General features: G+C 46.5%; 1 protein-coding gene across 26 annotated transcripts in view; it reads right to left on the reverse strand.

Annotated features, from left to right (window-relative positions):
- The window catches only part of CHD4 (chromodomain helicase DNA binding protein 4), a 38,875-nt gene that overhangs the window by 12,510 nt on the left and 8,953 nt on the right, over window positions 1-17,412 (reverse strand). For 16 of the 26 annotated variants that reach the window (XM_074006156.1, XM_074006155.1, XM_074006152.1 and 13 more), the window contains exons 11-28: window positions 16,267-16,470; window positions 15,939-16,144; window positions 13,825-13,956; window positions 12,857-12,953; window positions 12,006-12,197; window positions 10,964-11,164; window positions 10,639-10,776; window positions 10,244-10,365; window positions 9,942-10,115; window positions 9,470-9,611; window positions 9,248-9,379; window positions 9,021-9,138; window positions 5,927-6,051; window positions 5,346-5,583; window positions 5,018-5,193; window positions 391-571; window positions 220-306; window positions 42-130 (exon numbers count right to left, since the gene is read on the reverse strand). In XM_074006156.1, the coding sequence (XP_073862257.1) occupies window positions 42-130; window positions 220-306; window positions 391-571; window positions 5,018-5,193; window positions 5,346-5,583; window positions 5,927-6,051; window positions 9,021-9,138; window positions 9,248-9,379; window positions 9,470-9,611; window positions 9,942-10,115; window positions 10,244-10,365; window positions 10,639-10,776; window positions 10,964-11,164; window positions 12,006-12,197; window positions 12,857-12,953; window positions 13,825-13,956; window positions 15,939-16,144; window positions 16,267-16,470 (2,754 nt within the window). Of the gene's footprint in view, window positions 1-41; window positions 131-219; window positions 572-5,017; window positions 5,194-5,345; window positions 5,584-5,926; window positions 6,052-9,020; window positions 9,139-9,247; window positions 9,380-9,469; window positions 9,612-9,941; window positions 10,116-10,243; window positions 10,366-10,638; window positions 10,777-10,963; window positions 11,165-12,005; window positions 12,198-12,856; window positions 12,954-13,824; window positions 13,957-15,938; window positions 16,145-16,266; window positions 16,471-17,412 lie in introns of all 26 variants that reach the window. The other 10 variants (XM_074006157.1, XM_074006154.1, XM_074006149.1 and 7 more) reach the window with 2 other exon arrangements.

Here is a 17,412-nt window from a genome sequence, read left to right on the forward strand (position 1 = left end):
TATCTGGCACTCACCCACCCTTAGAATACCATGGCACTTACTTCAATATTCCCACCGACACGGGCCAACAGAGGAGGCAATGGCTTATCTTTATCATTCCGCAGGCCCTTACGACTGGGCCTACGGGGAGCTGCAGGAAGAAAAAGATGAATGAGTGACACAGGTAGGATATGAAACAAAGCAATATTTAGAAAAGCAACAAAAAAGCACAGCCCTCACCTTCTGAACGTTCATCAAAGTCTTCATCACCTTCCTCTGAAGCCACTGAGTAATCGGACTGGTTGTCGGACTGGTCGTCCTGCCAATCTGGAGGGAGAGAGGGCAGATGAGCGGGGCCCACTGCTCTAGTGGAACGGCCCATGGGTGGGGGGCGGGGCCGGCCACACACACCTCGGTCCTCCTGGGAGCCATCATTGTAGTTGACCTGTTTACGGATTCTTTTTCCTTTACCCAGATTTCGGGCTAGATCTTCTTGCTGCTGCTCATAATGGTGCCGCAGCAATTTCTCCCAGTAGTCAGGATCCACACTTTCTTCCTGTTTAATGATTTCCCGTTCTACCTCCTCTTCCTCCTGGGACAGAGGGAGGGCCAGGACTCAGGAGTGCTGAAGTCAGCACCACCAGCTACCCCTGGTCCTCATAGTTCCCACTCTGCTAGCTCCTTTTCATGACTGGACTCTTAAATAGTTGGTGTGCCTGTTTGGACCTACGAACTTAGAAGAAATTTAATTGAGAGTACATAGCTCCTCATAATTATGTATACATTAGCAATCAGCATAACTCAAGAAAAACATGGGATAGAGCCATTATCACAGGGAAAGATGAAGAGACAATGCTTTCTTCTAACCCCTTGCACTGGTGCATATACAATCGAAAAAAGCAAAAAGAAAAGAGGTCAGAGCCTTAGCAAGGCAGAATGGAGAAGCTTCTGAAATACTGTAAAAGATTTTCATAAGAGAGAAGAAAAGAGGTCTATAAGCCTTTCTGTTCTTCATAAACTTCATAAAAGCTTACCAACTGTCTGCAAAGCGAAAAGAATTATATATAGCCTCTTATATCCCAAAAATGTTGATACTCCTCTAAAAGTGAATTTTTTTCAGACACTTCAGGATCACTCACTGATTCCATATCCCTTATACTGGAATTAAACAGCTGCTAATAGCATAACATTAGAAACAACCTAAATGTCCATCATTATGGAACTAGTTAAATAAATTACAATCAGCCCTCTGTATCCATGGGTTCTGCACCTGTGGATTCAAACAACCATAGATGGAAAATATTCAGAGAAAAAACAAAATTGTCTGTACTCAACATGTACAGACTTTTTTCTTGTTATTATTCCCTAACCAATGTGGCATTTACATCGCATTGGTATTACTTTTGTGTTTAAAAGGAAAAAAATGTTTTTGGGTACATGTATGTGCGTGTACATATACATGTATGAATATATGTATAATTTGTATACACATAAAATATTTTTGTAAAGATATAAAAGGAACTGAAAACATTAGCTGTCCCCAAGAAGGGAACTAAATTGTTAGAGGACAGAAGAGAAAAGAGATACGTGTGTGTACATATAAATATATATATGTTTTTGTTTTTTTTTTTGAGACGGAGTCTCGCTCTGTCACCCAGGCTGGAGTGCGGTGGCCGGATCTCAGCTCACTGCAAGCTCCGCCTCCCGGGTTCACGCCATTCTCCTGCCTCAGCCTCCCGAGTAGCTGGGACTACAGGCGCCCGCCACCTCGCCCGGCTAGTTTTTTGTATTTTTTTTTAGTAGAGACGGGGTTTCACCGTGTTAGCCAGGATGGTCTCGATCTCCTGACCTCGTGATCCGCCCGTCTCGGCCTCCCAAAGTGCTGGGATTACAGGCATGAGCCACCGCGCCCGGCCTTTTTTTTTTTGGGGGGAGAGGGTCTAGCTGTGTTGTCTAGGCTAGAGTACAGTGGCATCATTATGGCTCACTGCAGCCTCGACCACCAGGTTTAAGCGATCCTCCCACACAGCTAGAACCACAGCATGAGCAACCACACTCAGCTAATGTTTTTATTACTTAGAGACGGAATTTCACCATGTTGCCCAAGTTGGTCTCCAACTCCTGGGCTCAAGCTGCCCTCCCGCCTCAGCCTCCCAAAGTACTGGGATTCTAGGCATGAGCCACCGCATCTTGCCCTTTCCTGTATTTTGAGCTATGTAAATTACTATCAAAAATAAAAGTTAAAAAATTTTTAAAAGAAGTCAACAGTAGCTGCAGTCACTAATCAAAGAACAATGTGTATACTTGTGTAGTCACCAACAAGGATGATCCACTTATCATGTGCTCTCCCTCCTGTCAATCACTTCTATTACATTCACTGCCACTGAAAGGAATGTGAGCATTCTATTAGTAGGGTCGTTTCTGATTGAACACTATAGTATGCAGACCTATGTCAGACCATTCAGACACACTTACATATAAACTGAGGTTGGACATATTACCTTCAAGAACAAAATCACAGGTAAGTATCAGGAAAACACAGCAAGGGGGATGGTTCTGAGGTGGGAGAATGAGAAAAGATGACAAAGACCACCAGAACCAACGCCAATTCAAAGAATCCTGAGCTGAGTGGTTTACAGAAGACCAGAAGAAAAAGGAAATTTTATTTTTCCATTTCATACTCCTCTACATCATTTGGGAGAGAAAAACATTAAAACAAGCCACACATTCCTCACATACTATTTTTTTTTTTTACTATAAAAGACCAAGAAAGAGAAGGGAGGAGAATAAAAAGGTATAGACCGATTCTAATTTTTTTTTTTTTTTTTTGAGATGGAGTCTCACTCTGTCGCCAGGCTGGAGTGCAGTGGCGCAATCTCGGCTTCACTGCAACCTCCACCTCCCGGGTTTCAAGTGATTCTCTGCCTCAGCCTCCCAAGTAACTGGGACTACAGGTGCCCACCACCACACCCAGCTAATTTTTGTATTTTTCTACAGACAGGGTTTCACCATGTTGGCCAGGATAGTCTCGATCTCCTGACTTCGTGATCCACCCACCTCGGCCTCCCAAAGTGCTGGGATTACAGGCATGAGCCATCACACCTGGCCCGATTCTAATCTTTAAAAAAACACAAGGAGGGGCCGGGCACAGTGGCTCATGCCTGTAATCCCAGCACTTTGGGAGGCCGAGGCAGATGGGTCATGAGGTCAGGAGATCGAGACCATCCTGACTAACACAGTGAAACCCCATCTCTACTAAAAATACAAAAAATTAGCTGGGCGTGGTGGCACATGCCTGTAGTCCCAGCTATTCGGGAGGCTGAGGAAGGAGAATTGAACCCAGGAGGCAGAGGTTGCAGTGAGCTAAGATCACGCCACTACTCTCCAGCCTGGGCGAGAGAGCAAGACTCTGTCTCAAAAAAAAAAAAAGAAAAAAACACACACACACAAGGAGGCCGGGCGCGGTGGCTCATGCCTATAATCCCACCACTTTGGGAGGCCGAGGCAGGAGGATCACTTGAGGTCAGGAGTTCTAGAATACCCCAGCACACATGGTAAAACCCCGTTTCTACTAAAACTATAAAAAAATTAGCCAGGCATGATGGTGCGTACCTGTAATCTCAGCTACTTGGGAGGCTGAGGCAGGAGAATTGCTTGAACCCAGAAGTGGAGGTTGCAGTGGGCCGTGATCCCACCACTGCACTCCAGCCTGGGCAACAGAGCAAGACTCTGTCTCAAAAAAAAACATACGTAAAGCCGGGGCAGTGGCTCACGCCTGTAACCCCTGTAATCCAAGGCGGGTGGATCACAAGGTCAGGAAATCAAGACCATCCTGGCTAACACGGTGAAACCTCGTCTCTAATAAAAACACAAAGAAATTAGACAGGTGTGGTGGCAGGCGCCTGTAGTCCCAGCTACTCGGGAGGCTCAGGCAGGAGAATTGCTTGAACCCGGGAGGCGGAGCTTGCAGTGGGCTGAGATCGCACCACTGCACTCCAACCTGGGGGAGAGAGTGGGACTCCATCTCAAAATAAATAAATAAATAAATACATAAATACATAAATAAAATAATAAATACATAAAAATAAACACAAGGAGACCTGGTGCAGTGGGTAACACCTGGAGTGCTTTGGGAGGCCAAGGCAGGAGGACTGCTTAAGGCCAGGAGTTCAAGACCATCCTGGGCAACACAGCAAGACATCTCTAAAAACATTTAAAAAATTAACCAGGTCTGGTAGCACACATCTACTAGGGTCACTCTTCAGCCCAGGAGTTTAAGGTTGCACTGAGCTATGACTGTGCCATTGCACTCTAGCCTGGATGACAGAGCCAGACCCTGTCTCTTTTTTTGTTGTTTTTTTTCTCTTCAGACAGAGTCTGGCTCTGTCACCAGGCTGGAATGCAATGGCGTGATCTCAGCTCACTGCAACCTCTGCCTCCTGGGTTCAAGCGATTCTCCTGCCTCAGCCTCCTGAGTAGCTGGGACTACAGGTGTGCTCCATCATGCCTGGCTAATTTTTTTATTTTTAGGAGAAACTGGGTTTCACCGTGTTGGCCAGGCTGGTCTCAAATTCCTGGCCTCAAGTGATGTATCTGCCTGTCTCAGCCTCCCAAAGTGCTGGGATTACAGACTTGAGCCACTACACCTGGTAGAGACCCTGTCTCTTAAATAAAAACCAGAAAACACAAAGAGACAGATTATCTAGGATCTTCTGCCTTTTCTCTAGAGAGATGAGGTAACATTCAAAATTTTATGTGTAAGGTTTAATAAAACACGTAAGAGAAAATGACATTCTGGTAAAGAGCCAAAATAACTGTTGTGAGCATATTTGGTTGTAAGTTTTCTGACAACCAAGGCAAAGATGAAAATCTGATTAGTCATGTTATCAGCCTTGTTTTCAAAGGAAGAGGTGTATCAATTCATCAATGTAAGAATTTGCCTATAGATGTTTTCCTCTTGTCTCAAATACCACCTTGGTCTCAATTCCAATTTTCAGACCAATCACCAAGCACAGGATTGCCTTGGATTCATACTCACCCCCATTTCTTCTTCCCGTACCACATACTGGGCCACTTTGAATGAGCTCAAATATTCATTCATGCCCTGCAATTCTGTGTCTTCAGTCTCATCCTGGTTACGGTCCAGCAGCCGTTCAATGGCCTTATCATCGTAGTGGATAACACTGCTATCTTCTCCCTCTTTGTTGTCTCCTCCTATAAAAAATCAAGGGCCCACATCCCCAAAGTCAGCTTCAGCAGCTGCAGCGGAAAAAGCAAGTCCCACAAGACCCTTGGTATCAAAGATTCTCCCTAACCTTTAGAGAGGCCAAGCCCCACACCAAAATGTAAGTTCCTGACTAGCTCACCTCCATCAGTGGCTTCATCCTTGAAAAGTTCCTCAGTGCCAAATTTGAGGATATCATCAAGCTCCTGTTTGGACATAGATCCAGTCTTGGAGCCCAACCCAGGCCGTACCACTAGATGCGTCAGCATCATTTTCTTCTTTGCCACCTGCGTGATGCGCTCCTCAACTGACGCACGGGTCACAAACCGGTAGATCATTACCTTTTTATTTTGCCCAATCCGGTGAGCTCTGCTAAAGGCCTGGAGTTGAGCAGGAAATAAAGCCAGAAATTGTATTTTCCTGGTGCCACTCTTACCCTGACTTCCATATAGTATTCTAAATTCGGCACAAGACAAGGTCTACAGCCTGCCCTCATAGGAAACTTCCTTTTGCACCCCTGCCTCCAGACACCACCCTCTAACATGTTACCCAAAATAGGACCACAGCTAACCAAATTCTCTGGCTTACAATAAGGTAAACAACACAAAAAGAATAATCTGTTGTTTCTCAACTAAAAACCTAATTCCAGATGGTAGAGTGCTCATAGAGGCCACTATGCCTCTAACATGTTACTTATTAAGGCTGCCTGCTGCCTCTGCTCACCTGAATGTCATTATGGGGGTTCCAGTCAGAGTCATAGATAATAACTGTGTCAGCAGTGGCCAGATTGATTCCAAGGCCCCCAGCTCGAGTGGAAAGCAAGAAGCAGAACTGCTGAGCACCTGGTGCTAATAAAGGAACCAAAAACACCATTAGAAGTGTCTCCTAAATTCCAATTCACAAATGTAGTTTAAAAAATTAAGTCGGGGCGGTGGCTCAAGCCTGTAATCTTAGCACTTTGGGAGGCAGACACAGGTGGATCATTGGAGTTCAAGACCAGCCTGGCCAACATAGTGAAACCCTGCCTCTACTAAAAATACAAAAATTAGCCAGGCATGGTGGTGTACACCTGTAGTCCCAGCTACTCGGGAGGCTGAGGCAGGAGAATCGCTTGAACCCGGTAGGCAGAGTTTGCAGTGAGCAGAGATTGCACCACTGCACTTCAGCCTGGGCAACAGAGCGAGAGACTCTATCTCAAAAAAAAAAAAGAAAAATTAGCTGGGCATGGTGGTGCACACCTGTAGTCCCAGCTACTCAGGAAGTTGAGGCAGGAGAATCACTTGAGCCCAAGAGTTCAAGGTTATAGTGAGCTTTGTGCTACTGCACTCCAGCCTGGGCAACAGAGCAAGACCCCATTTCTTAAAGAAAAACGTCAGAATAGGCCAGGTGCAGTGGCTCACGCCTATAACCCCAGCACTTTGGGAGGCTGAGGTGGGCAGATCACCTGAGGTCAGGAGTTCGAGATTAAGCTGGCCAACATGGTGAAATCCTGCCTACTAAAAATACAAAATTAGCCAGGCATGGTGGCAGTCACCTGTAATCCCAGGTACTTGAGAGGCTGAGGCAAGAGAATCGCTTGAACCCAGGAGGCGAAGGTAAAAAAGAAAGAATGTCAGAATATAAAACCTCATAGGCAAACACCACAGTAATAATCATTGTAAGCAAAGTCCACTGATGGATACTAAAATCAGTGTGAAAGTTTAAGGAGAAACAGGACACTGACACAGTCTCAAATATCTCCCTCAAGCTATTTATCAATCACAATTGGGAACAAGAGAAACTTTACACTGCAGAAACTCAACAGACACCACCTTAACCAGTGATCAAGTCATTACCAGTAAGGGGACATAACACATGTCCGTGCCCCAGTATGATGCATTGAAAAGGAAACATCATCGGCCGGGTGCAGTGGCTCACAAGGTCAGGAGATCGAGACCATCTTGACCAACGTGGTGAAACCCCGTCTCTACTAACAGTACAAAAATTAGCCGGGCATGGTGGCGGGCACCTGTAATCCCAGCTACTCGGGAGGCTGAGGCAGGAGAATGGCTTGAACCTGGGTGGAGGTTGCAGTGAGCCAAGATCACACCACTGCACTCCAGACTCCAGCCTGGTAACAGAGCAAGACTGTCTCAAAAAAAAAAAAAAAGAAAAGAAAAGGACACAACATCACCTCTGTGGCATTCTTGCACAAAATGTCTAATTTAATCAAGAGAAAACATCACACAAACCCAAACTTAGAGCCATGCTACAAAATAACTGACCAGTGTTCATCAAAAGTATCTATATTGACCGGGCACAGTGGCTCGCACCTGTAATCCCAGCACTTTGGGAGGCCGAGGCAGGTGGATTACCTGAGGTCAGGAGTTCGAGACCAGCCTGGCCAACGTGGTGAAACCGTCTCTACTAAAAATACAAAAATCTGCTGGGCATGGTGGCGCACACCTGTAATCTCAGCTACTCAGGAGGCTGAGACAGGAGAATCGCTTGAACCCAGGAGGCACAGGTTGCAATGAGTCAAGATCGTGCCACTGCACTCCAGTCTGGGCAACAGAGTGAGACTCCATCTCAAAAAAAAATCGTATCATGTAAGAAAAGGAAAAAAAATAAATGTCATAGATAGCAGGAAGCACAATAACTAAATGGAACATGGGACCTGGGATTGGATCCTGAAACAGAAAACAGACATCAGGAAAAATTGGTGACATCCATTGAAGGTCTGTCATTTATAGTATAATACCAATGATAATTTCCTAGTTTTGATCATTGTACTGCAGTTATGTAAGTTATTATTAAGAGAAGCTAGCTAATTGAACAGTATACATGAACTCTCTGTGCTGTTCTGTAACTTTTTTCTAAGTCTAAAATTAAAATAAAAAGTTTTTTTAAAACAAGTAGTAGTGACACTGAGTACAGTGGCTTATGCCTATCATCTCAATACTTTGGGAGGCCAAGGCAGGAGGACTGCTTGAGCCCAGAAATTTGTGATCAGCCTGGACAACATGGCAAGACCCCATCTCTTCAAAAAATTTTTTTTAATTAGCTAGGTACAGTGGCTCAAGCCTATAGCCCCAGCTAGTTGGGAGGCTGAAGCAGCAGGATCACTTAAGCCTGGATGTGGGTCCAGGTTGTAGTAAGCCATGATCATGCCACTGCTCTCCAGCCTCCGCAACAGAGTGAGACCCCATCTCAAATAAACAAAACAAAACAGGCTGGGCATGGTGGCTCGTGCCTGTAATCCCAGCACTTTGGGAGGCCAAGGCGGGCGGATAATGAGGTCAGGAGGTGAAGACCATCTTGGCCAACATGGTGAAACCCCATCTCTACTAAAAGTACAAAAATTAGGTGGGCGTGGTGGCACGCACCTATAGTCCCAGCTACTTGGGAGGCTGAGGCAGGAGAATCACTTGAACCCAGGAGGCGGAGGTTGCAGTGAGCCAAGATCGCACCACTGCACTCCAGCCTGGGCAACAGAGCAAGACTCCATCTCAAAAAAAAAAACAAACAAAAAACAAAACCAAACCCTAGTAGTGTCTACTGAGGCAGATAAGTCTGCTAGTAACTTGCTATTTGAGCTTGAACAAGTCCTGACCTCTTGCTTGCCCTCAAGATACAATGCTTTCTTCTTTCTAGCAGAAAGAACAAAGACCCCAAAGGAAAAAATCTCCTAGGAATAGTCCAATACATTCTTCCAACTGAGACATTCAAAAGCTTTACTCTTCCATCTCAAATGACAAAGCCCGAAAAGAACTACACAGAAAAGCAGATGCACAAGAAGTTACAGAGGATTCCTGAAACTAAACAACTTCTCTCTCACCATTGAAGCGGTCAATGGCCTCTTGCCGCATGTTCCCAGTGATTCCACCATCGATGCGTTCGTATTTATAACCTTCATGTTCCAAGAAATCCTCTAGCAAGTCTAGCATCTTGGTCATCTGTAAAAGGAGCATGGTTTAATTATGGAAGAGTCAGATGGTAACCCTTTCCTGAGGTCACTGAGGGCTGTCTATGACTGTTCCCTAAAGCTCCCAGTCCACATGATACCTGGGAAAAGATGAGTACACGATGCCCACCCTCTTTAAGGTTCTTGAGCATTTTCTGCAGCAGCAATAATTTCCCAGATGCTCTGATTAGGGCACTGCCATCATACATGCCATTAGGCATCTTAGGGGCCTCCTGAGAACAAAAGCAAAGAAAAAAATATTAAAAGAAAGCACATATGGAGGAGTCCCAACCCAGGGAAAAACAGGAGGTGGCACTACATACCATTGCAGCCACAGGGAAGAGGTATGGATGGTTGCAGCACTTCTTAAGATCCATCACCACATTTAGCAGAGACACCTGGTTGCCACCACCTCGGGCATTGAGCGCTTCAAAATTTCGAGTGAGGATGTACTTGTAGTATTTCCTACATGGCCAAGGTAGAAAGACAGGTTAGACTTGAGAGGCTTTCGGTGACTAATAATGCAGGCCCAACAACTGAGATCTTTCTTCCAACACATCCCACTTTGGCACTAAGGACACCTAACGCACAAGCACTACCACCACCATTTTAAATACGGAAAGGTATAACTTAAAATAAGTAAGAACCATGTGCTCCAGCGCCCTAGCATCAGGTTTCTTTAGGCCTTGCTTGCTCCTGTCACCAGATGCCTTGAAGCTGAGTGAGGGAGGAATAGGAAAGACTGCAGACTGGCAGATGTCTAAATGGAGTCTGTTTCTGTCCCTCCCAACTCACTTCTGCATAGGGCTCAGCTCCACACGCACAATTAGTTCTGTCTTGGAGGGCATATTCTTGAACACATCGGCTTTCAGCCGCCGCAACATGTGCGGCCCCAGCATGTCATGCAGTTTTTTTATCTGGTCCTCCTTGGCAATGTCAGCAAATTCCTCCAAAAAACCTTCCAAATTGCTTCAGAAAGAAAAAGGAAAAAGTTATTGGAGAAGGAGAAGGGAAGAAAGAAAAGTGATACAGGAAATGGGCAACAGGAAGAATGAGAAGCACAATTATGAGCCGATTACAGATAAACACATACTTACTGGAACCTCTCGGGGGTGAGAAAGTTGAGCAGATGAAACAACTCTTCGAGATTGTTTTGTAATGGAGTCCCAGTCAGCAACAACTTGTGCTGGAGTGAGTAACCATTCAAGACCCGGAAGAACTGGTGAAGCAGATGGAAAAATGTGAAATCCAATGAAAACACAGCTCTAGTAAATCTCTACCAAATTTCAAGTTTTTCACTGCCCAATAGTTAAGCATCCCACTCCCCACATTCTTTTTAAAGACCTGGCCACCAAGGGCTGTCACATACAAGGTAAGAAGGCAGAGACAATTTTTCTCTCTCCTCTCCACCTGCAAGTCTTCCCCTTAACAAATTGGGAGTACTAGAAAAAACTCAAAGTCAGGGCTCCAACATCCCTCCCTCAGCCCTCACCTTAGACTGATTGTTCTTCAGCCTATGGGCTTCATCCACGATGAGGCAGGCCCAATCAATAGAGCCCAAGATAGCCATGTCAATGGTGATCAATTCATAGGATGTCAGCAGCACATGGAACTTCACAGATGCCTCTTTCTGCACATGAAGGCAACTTGGTCACTACTGTCACCTTCTCTCATGTAATCACAACCCGGGGACTGACGGAGTGTTTTCCTCCTCCCAGGATTACCCTTTTGCCTCACCAAGGACCAGATCACAAGGAGGTAAACTAAGCCAGAAGCCGCAACTCTTTCTCTAGGGTGGCTTCCCTGCCCTGAGATACCTTCATGCGGGAGGCCTTCTTGCCGCCACGAATAGCATTGTCTTCAAAAGAGAACTCATTCTCTCGGATGATGGCACGGCTGTCCTTGTCACCCACATAGGTTACAACATACATGTCTGGAGCCCACATTTCAAACTCCCGCTCCCAGTTGATGATGGTAGAAAGAGGGGCACTCACTAGGAAGGGGCCTTTGGAATGACCCTTTGAGGAAGAAGAGGAAAGTCAGGACTGAGGGCCCCCGCACACTGCAACCCCAGTGAACGCCCAGCACCCTGCTGTCCCCTCAAGCCGAGCCAAGGACTGACACCTGCGCTCCTGCTCCTGTTCTCACCTTCCTCCATACACATGCCCAGCCTGTGCCTTTCCAAAAAGACAAGGTCCCACCATAACTACAAGTCTCATCTCTCCCATTAAGTCTTTCTATACTTTTTTCCTGAGACAGAGTTTCACTCTTGTTGCCCAGGCTGGAGTGCAATGGTGCAATCTCAGCTCACTGCAACCTCCACCTCCCGGGTTTAAGTGATTCTCCTGCCTCAGCCTCCCAAGTAGCTGGGATTACAGGCATGCGCCACCACGCCCGGCTAACTTTGTATTTTTAGTAGAGACGGGGTTTCACCATGTTGGTCAGGCTGGTCTCAAACTCCCGACCTCAGGTGATCCACCCACCTCAGGCTACCAGTGCTGGGATTACAGGTGTGAGCCACTGCGTACAGCCAAGTCTTTCCATACTAATTCTACTCGTAATTCTACTTCCCTCAACACATAATCATTCCCCTAGAACTGAGACTCTACGGACCCACTGCTAATCCTACCCAGGGCTCCACACCCTCAAATCTTCCACTGCGTACGTATGTTTATCCACTATCACATTTATCTACTATCTATTAAACACATGTGTACATGTGTTTATCTATTATCCATAGTGTTCTTGAAGGTCAGAGACCAATTTTTTTATTCCTTTATCTCTCTACTCAGAGTGTAAGTGAAGGCTTCAAACACAAAATATCCACACACAAAAACTATCAGCCCCAGATTTCCTTACCTCCTTGTAAAGGGAATAGAGGAAGACTGCTGTCTGTACAGTTTTCCCAAGGCCCATCTCATCAGCCAAGATGGTGTCAGTGCCCTGAGCCCAGGAGAAACGCAACCAATTCAGACCCTCCATTTGATAGGGGTGCAGGGTTCCACCTGTAGCATCCAGGTACTCTGGCTGTCGCTCATACTTCACTGTTGGCTGAAGGATGAAACAGAGAAGTCAAGAGCTGGCAAGGAACCCCCTTCCTCCCCTAATACAGCAGCTGCTTCCTCCTCTCTAGTCTTCACGGATCCTCCTGGGGAAAAGCTACAAAAATTCTGAGGGAAGAGATCCCCTATAATTACTGCAATTTCATGTTCACTTTAGGGTCCTCCAGGAAACAGGGCTTAACCAGACAGATCTGATTTTGGTCCTACATATCACTGAGGAAAAACACATCACAGACTCCCTACCAATACAATAATTCTACTAGTCAGGATCTACCAGGTAAATAATGTATGTCCCTGTTAGATGAATCTTTTTAACTTTAATCACCCTCAAATTACACTGTACAAACAAAACCCAGAGGAACTGAGCCTGAATTAAGCCAGATTCCAATGTAAGTTCATAAAAGCTAGGCTATGTGACCCCTCCCCCTAGATAACACTTCTTCAGTCATTCAAAATACACCTCCTTTTTTTCTGATGACAAAAGAAGAAAGTAATCCCAGTGCTTTCTGATATATAGAGACGTGGAGAGGTGGGGAAGCAGACTTGAAGTGATCTTTTCATTACCTAAGAGTACCATCATTAGACTGCAGCAAACATACACTGTCCTACCCAACAATCTACCCTCCAGTCCCTTCCACTCCAACTCACATCAACTGTTGGCGTTTCTGGAGGTCTCTCCAACTTTCGAAGCTTCACCTTCTTGAGCTTCTTGCCTGGTCGGCCTTCCTCACCCCTCATTAACTCCCTAAAGAAGAAAGACGTCACGCAGCTGCCCAAAGTCCTTTTCTATAGAACAAACAACTTGCCCAGGCACAGAGGCTCACACCTGTAATCCCAACACTTTGGGAGGCTGAGGCAGGCAGGTCACCTAAGGTCAGGAGATTGAGACCAGCCTGGCCAACATGGTGAAACCCCGTCCCTACTAAAAATACAAAAATTAGCCAGGCGTGGTGGCAGACGCCTGTAATCTCAGCTATGAGGCAGGATAATTGCTTGAACCCGGGAGGCAGAGGTTGCAGTGAACCGAGATCGCACCATTGCACTCCAGCCTGGGGGACAAGAGCAAGACTTCGTCTAAAAAAAACAAAAAAAAACTAGTTGGGTGTGGTGGTATATGCATATAATCCCAGCTACTCGGGAGGCTAAGGCAGAAGAATCATTTGAACCAGGGAGTCAAAGGTTGCAGTCAGCCAAGATCATGCCACTGCACTATAGCCTGGTGACAAAGCGAGGCTCCATATTAAAAAAAAAAAGAAAGAGGCCGGGCACGGTGGCTCAAGCCTGTAATCCCAGCACTTTGGGAGGCCGAGACGGGCGGATCACGAGGTCAGGAGATCGAGACCATCCTGGCTAACACAGTGAAACCCCGTCTCTACTAAAAAATACAAAAAACTAGCCGGGCGAGGTGGTGGGCGCCTGTAGTCCCAGCTACTCGGGAGGCTGAGGCAGGAGAATGGCGTAAACCCGGGAGGTGGAGCTTGCAGTGAGCTGAGATCCGGCCACTGCACTCCATCCAGCCTGGGCGACAGAGCGAGACTCCGTCTAAAAAAAAAAAAAAAAAAAAAGAAAGAAAAAAAAAAAAGAAATAACTCTATTCCTCACCCAAAATCACTCACCTGTGATTCCAATAGCTCTGCTTGAACAGGTCGTAATCCTGGATCTCCACATCCTCACTCTCCCAAGAAGCCTGATCATAAGGTAAGTCCCGCCACTTGATCAAGTAGTGGACGTGGCCCTTCTTGTCCACGCTGCAAGTCAAGGAGAAAAAACCCTCAGAGCCAGAAAAAGCAACCCTCCTCACTTGCTCTCAAAAACTGGCAATACCGTATGTTCCACACCAGACCTCTAGGTATGCCACAGATCACACGTTTTCAGAGCCTCTACTATACCAGTCTTTGACCAAAAATTATCTCTAATTTATACATTCCTAGTTACACTCAAACACCAGAATTCAGTCAATTAATAATTAACATAGAGTGTTGGCCAGGTGCAGTGGCTCACACCTGTAATCCCAGCACTTTGGGAAGCCAAGGCAGGCAGATCACTTGAGGCCAGGAGATCAAGACCAGCCAGGCCAACATGGCGAAACCCCGTCTCTACCAAAAAAAATTAACCAGGCGTCAAGCCAGGCGCAGTGGCTCATGCCTGTAATCCCAGCACTTTGGAAGGCTGAGGCAGGTGGATCACAAGGTCAGGAGTTCAAGATCAGCCTGGCCAATATGGTAAAACCCCGTCTCTACTAAAAATACAAAAATTAGTAAGGCGTGGTGGTGCATGCCTGTAATCCCAGCTAGTCAGGAGGCTGAGGCAGAAGAATTGCTTGAACCCAGGAGGTGGAGGTTGCATCAAGCTGAGATTGCAGCACTGCACTCCAACTTAGGTGACAGAAAGAGACTCCATCTCAAAAAAAAAAAAAAAAATTAGCCAGGCACGGTGGCACACGCCAGTAATCAGAGCTACTCCGGAGACTGAGGCAGAGAATCACTTGAGCCTGAGAGGCGGAGGTTGCAGTGAGCTTAGATCATGTCACTGCACTCCAGGCTGGGCCACAGAGCGAGATTCTGTCTCAAAAAATAAATAAATAGGCCACACACGATGCCTCATGCCTGTAATCCCAGCACTTTGGGAGGATGAGGCGGGCGGATCACGAGGTCAGGAAATTGAGACCATCCTGGCTAACACAGTGAAACCCCGTCTCCACTAAAAATAAAAAATAAAAAAAAAAAATTAGCCAGGCGTGGTGGCGATCGCCTGTAGTCCCAGCTACTTGGGAGGCTGAGGCAGGAGAATGGCAGGAATGCGGGAGGCGGAGCTTGCAGTGAGCTGAGATCGCGCCACTGCACTCCAGCCTGGGCAACATGTCCGTCTCAAAAAAAACCACAATAATAAAATAAATAAATAAATAAATAACAAAGTGTCAGGCGCAGTAGCTCCCGCCTGTAATCCCAACGTTTTGGGAAACTGAGGCAGATAGCTTGCTTGAGCCCAGGAGTTTGGGACTGCTGTGAGCAGTGATCACGACACTGCACTCAAACCTGGGCAACAGAGCTAAGACTTTGTCTCAAAATAAAGCATGGTGGCTCATGTGTGTTAATCCCAGAACTTAGGGAGGCCAAGGCAGGCAGATCACCTGAGGTTAGGAGTTCAAGACCAGTCTGGCCAACATAGTGAAACCCTGTCTCTACTAAGAGTACGAAAATTAGCTGGGTATGGTGGCAGGTGCCTATGCCTAGTTACTAGGGAGGCTGAAGCAGGAGATTCACGTGAGCCCAGGAGACCGAGGTTGCAGCAAGCCAAGGTTGCACCACTACACTCCCGCCTGGGTAACAGAGCAAGACTCCATCTCAAAAAAACAAACAACCAAGTATGGTGGCTCACGCCTGTAATCCCAGCACTTTCACCTGAGGTCAAGAGATCCAGACCATCCTGGCCAACATGGTGAAACCCCGTCTCTACTAAAAATACAAAAAATTAGCTGGGCGTGGTGGCTCGCGCCTGTAGTCCCAGCTTCTCAGGAGGCTGAGGCAGGAGAATCACTTGAACCTGGGAGGCAGAGGTTGCACTAAGCCGAGATCACACCACTGCACTCCAGCCTGGGCGACTGAGACTCTGTCTCAAAAAAAAAACCAGTGTCTTCCAAATCTAAGTTGCCGGTGACATCCATTTTCCCAATCCCTTCAGCGGGAATCTCCCATGGAGACTGCCTATCTCCCATGTGCCCAGCTGGTACCTGTGGTTGAGGATTCGGTGGATCATCATCCACTCAGGTTTTATCCCATAGCGATAGAAGCGTTCCTCCATCTCTGCAAATTTAGGGTCCTTGTTTTTTCGTTTTCGGCTTTTTTCTTCATCACCACCAAAGTCCCCAGAAGGTGGCTCATCCATATCATTCTTCCGCTGATAGTTTCGGAACATCACCTGACAGTGCAGCTCCAGCTTGGAGCAGAAAGAGAAAATCAGCCACCAAGAAGCTGTGTTCATTCTTTCTATCCACAAGGCTCTTTTATCACTATCCTATTCATCGTAGCCCCTACATCTCCAGCCTATCCTCAACTTACCTGCAGTTCAGAAACCCAGGAGCAGTGCCAGTAAGACATGCCTTGCCATTTCACAAAGAACTGCCGCTCTGGCCGCCCCTCCAAGGGCTTTGGGGAGGGCGTGTTGGGATCAGCATCTGGAGGCCGAGGCACTGGTGTGGGAGATGGTGGCTGACCCCACTTCCAGATTAGGATCTTCTGCACTTTGCCCTTCAGAGCTGGACACTGAGGGAAAAAGAGACAACTTAATCTCAAATCATAACCATGGGAGAAGGGACAGCCCACAGTCTCAACTTTATCAAAGGACGATTAAGATCTCATTTCAGGCCTGGAGCAGTGGCTCATGCCTGTAATCCCAGCACTTCGGGAGGCCGAGGCGGGCAAATCACGAGGTCAAGAGATCGAGACCATCCTGGCTAACATGGTGAAACCCTGTCTCTACTAAAAATACAAAAATTAGCTGGGCATTGTGGCACGCGCCTGTAGTTCCAGCTACTCGGAGGGCTGAGGCAGGAGAATCACTTGAACCTGGGAGGCAGAGGTTGTAGTGAGCCAAGATTGCCCCACTGCATTCCAGCCTAGGGGACAGGACAGAGAGAGACTCCGTCTCAAAAAAACAAAAAGATCTCATTTCAAATAAAATCTAATCCCAGGACTCCTCCAGGGAGAGAATACAGGTTGAGGACCTCTCATGTGAAATGCTTGGGACCAGAAGTATTTTGGATTTCCCACTTCTGGATTAGATACCTATCTAATCCTAACCTGTGATACAATTCTCTCTCCATTTCTGGACATCATCCAGGATTTCCGTGCCACTATCACTCCTATCCGCTTAACAAAGCCAGTAGTTAAGACTTCAACAAGCAGCCAAAAGAATCAGGAAATCAACAGACTTAAAGCACAGAATTCCTCCCTTAAGCAATCTAAAAGCAGTAAGTGGCCCTATTAAACATTCTAAACTGGCTGGCACGGTGGTACACACCTGTAATGCCAGCACTTAGGGAGGACAAGAGAGCAGAATAGTTTCAGAGCAGGAGTTCAAGACCAGCCTAGGCAACATAGTGAGACCCTGTCTCTACAAAGATTTTTTTTTTTTTTTTTTTTGAGACAGAGTCTTGCTCTGTCGCCCAGGATGGGGTGCAGTGGCCGGATCTCAGCTCACTGCAA

Source organism: Macaca fascicularis, chromosome 11 (assembly GCF_037993035.2).
Source record: "Macaca fascicularis isolate 582-1 chromosome 11, T2T-MFA8v1.1".
NCBI classification, from domain to species: Eukaryota; Metazoa; Chordata; class Mammalia; order Primates; family Cercopithecidae; genus Macaca; species Macaca fascicularis.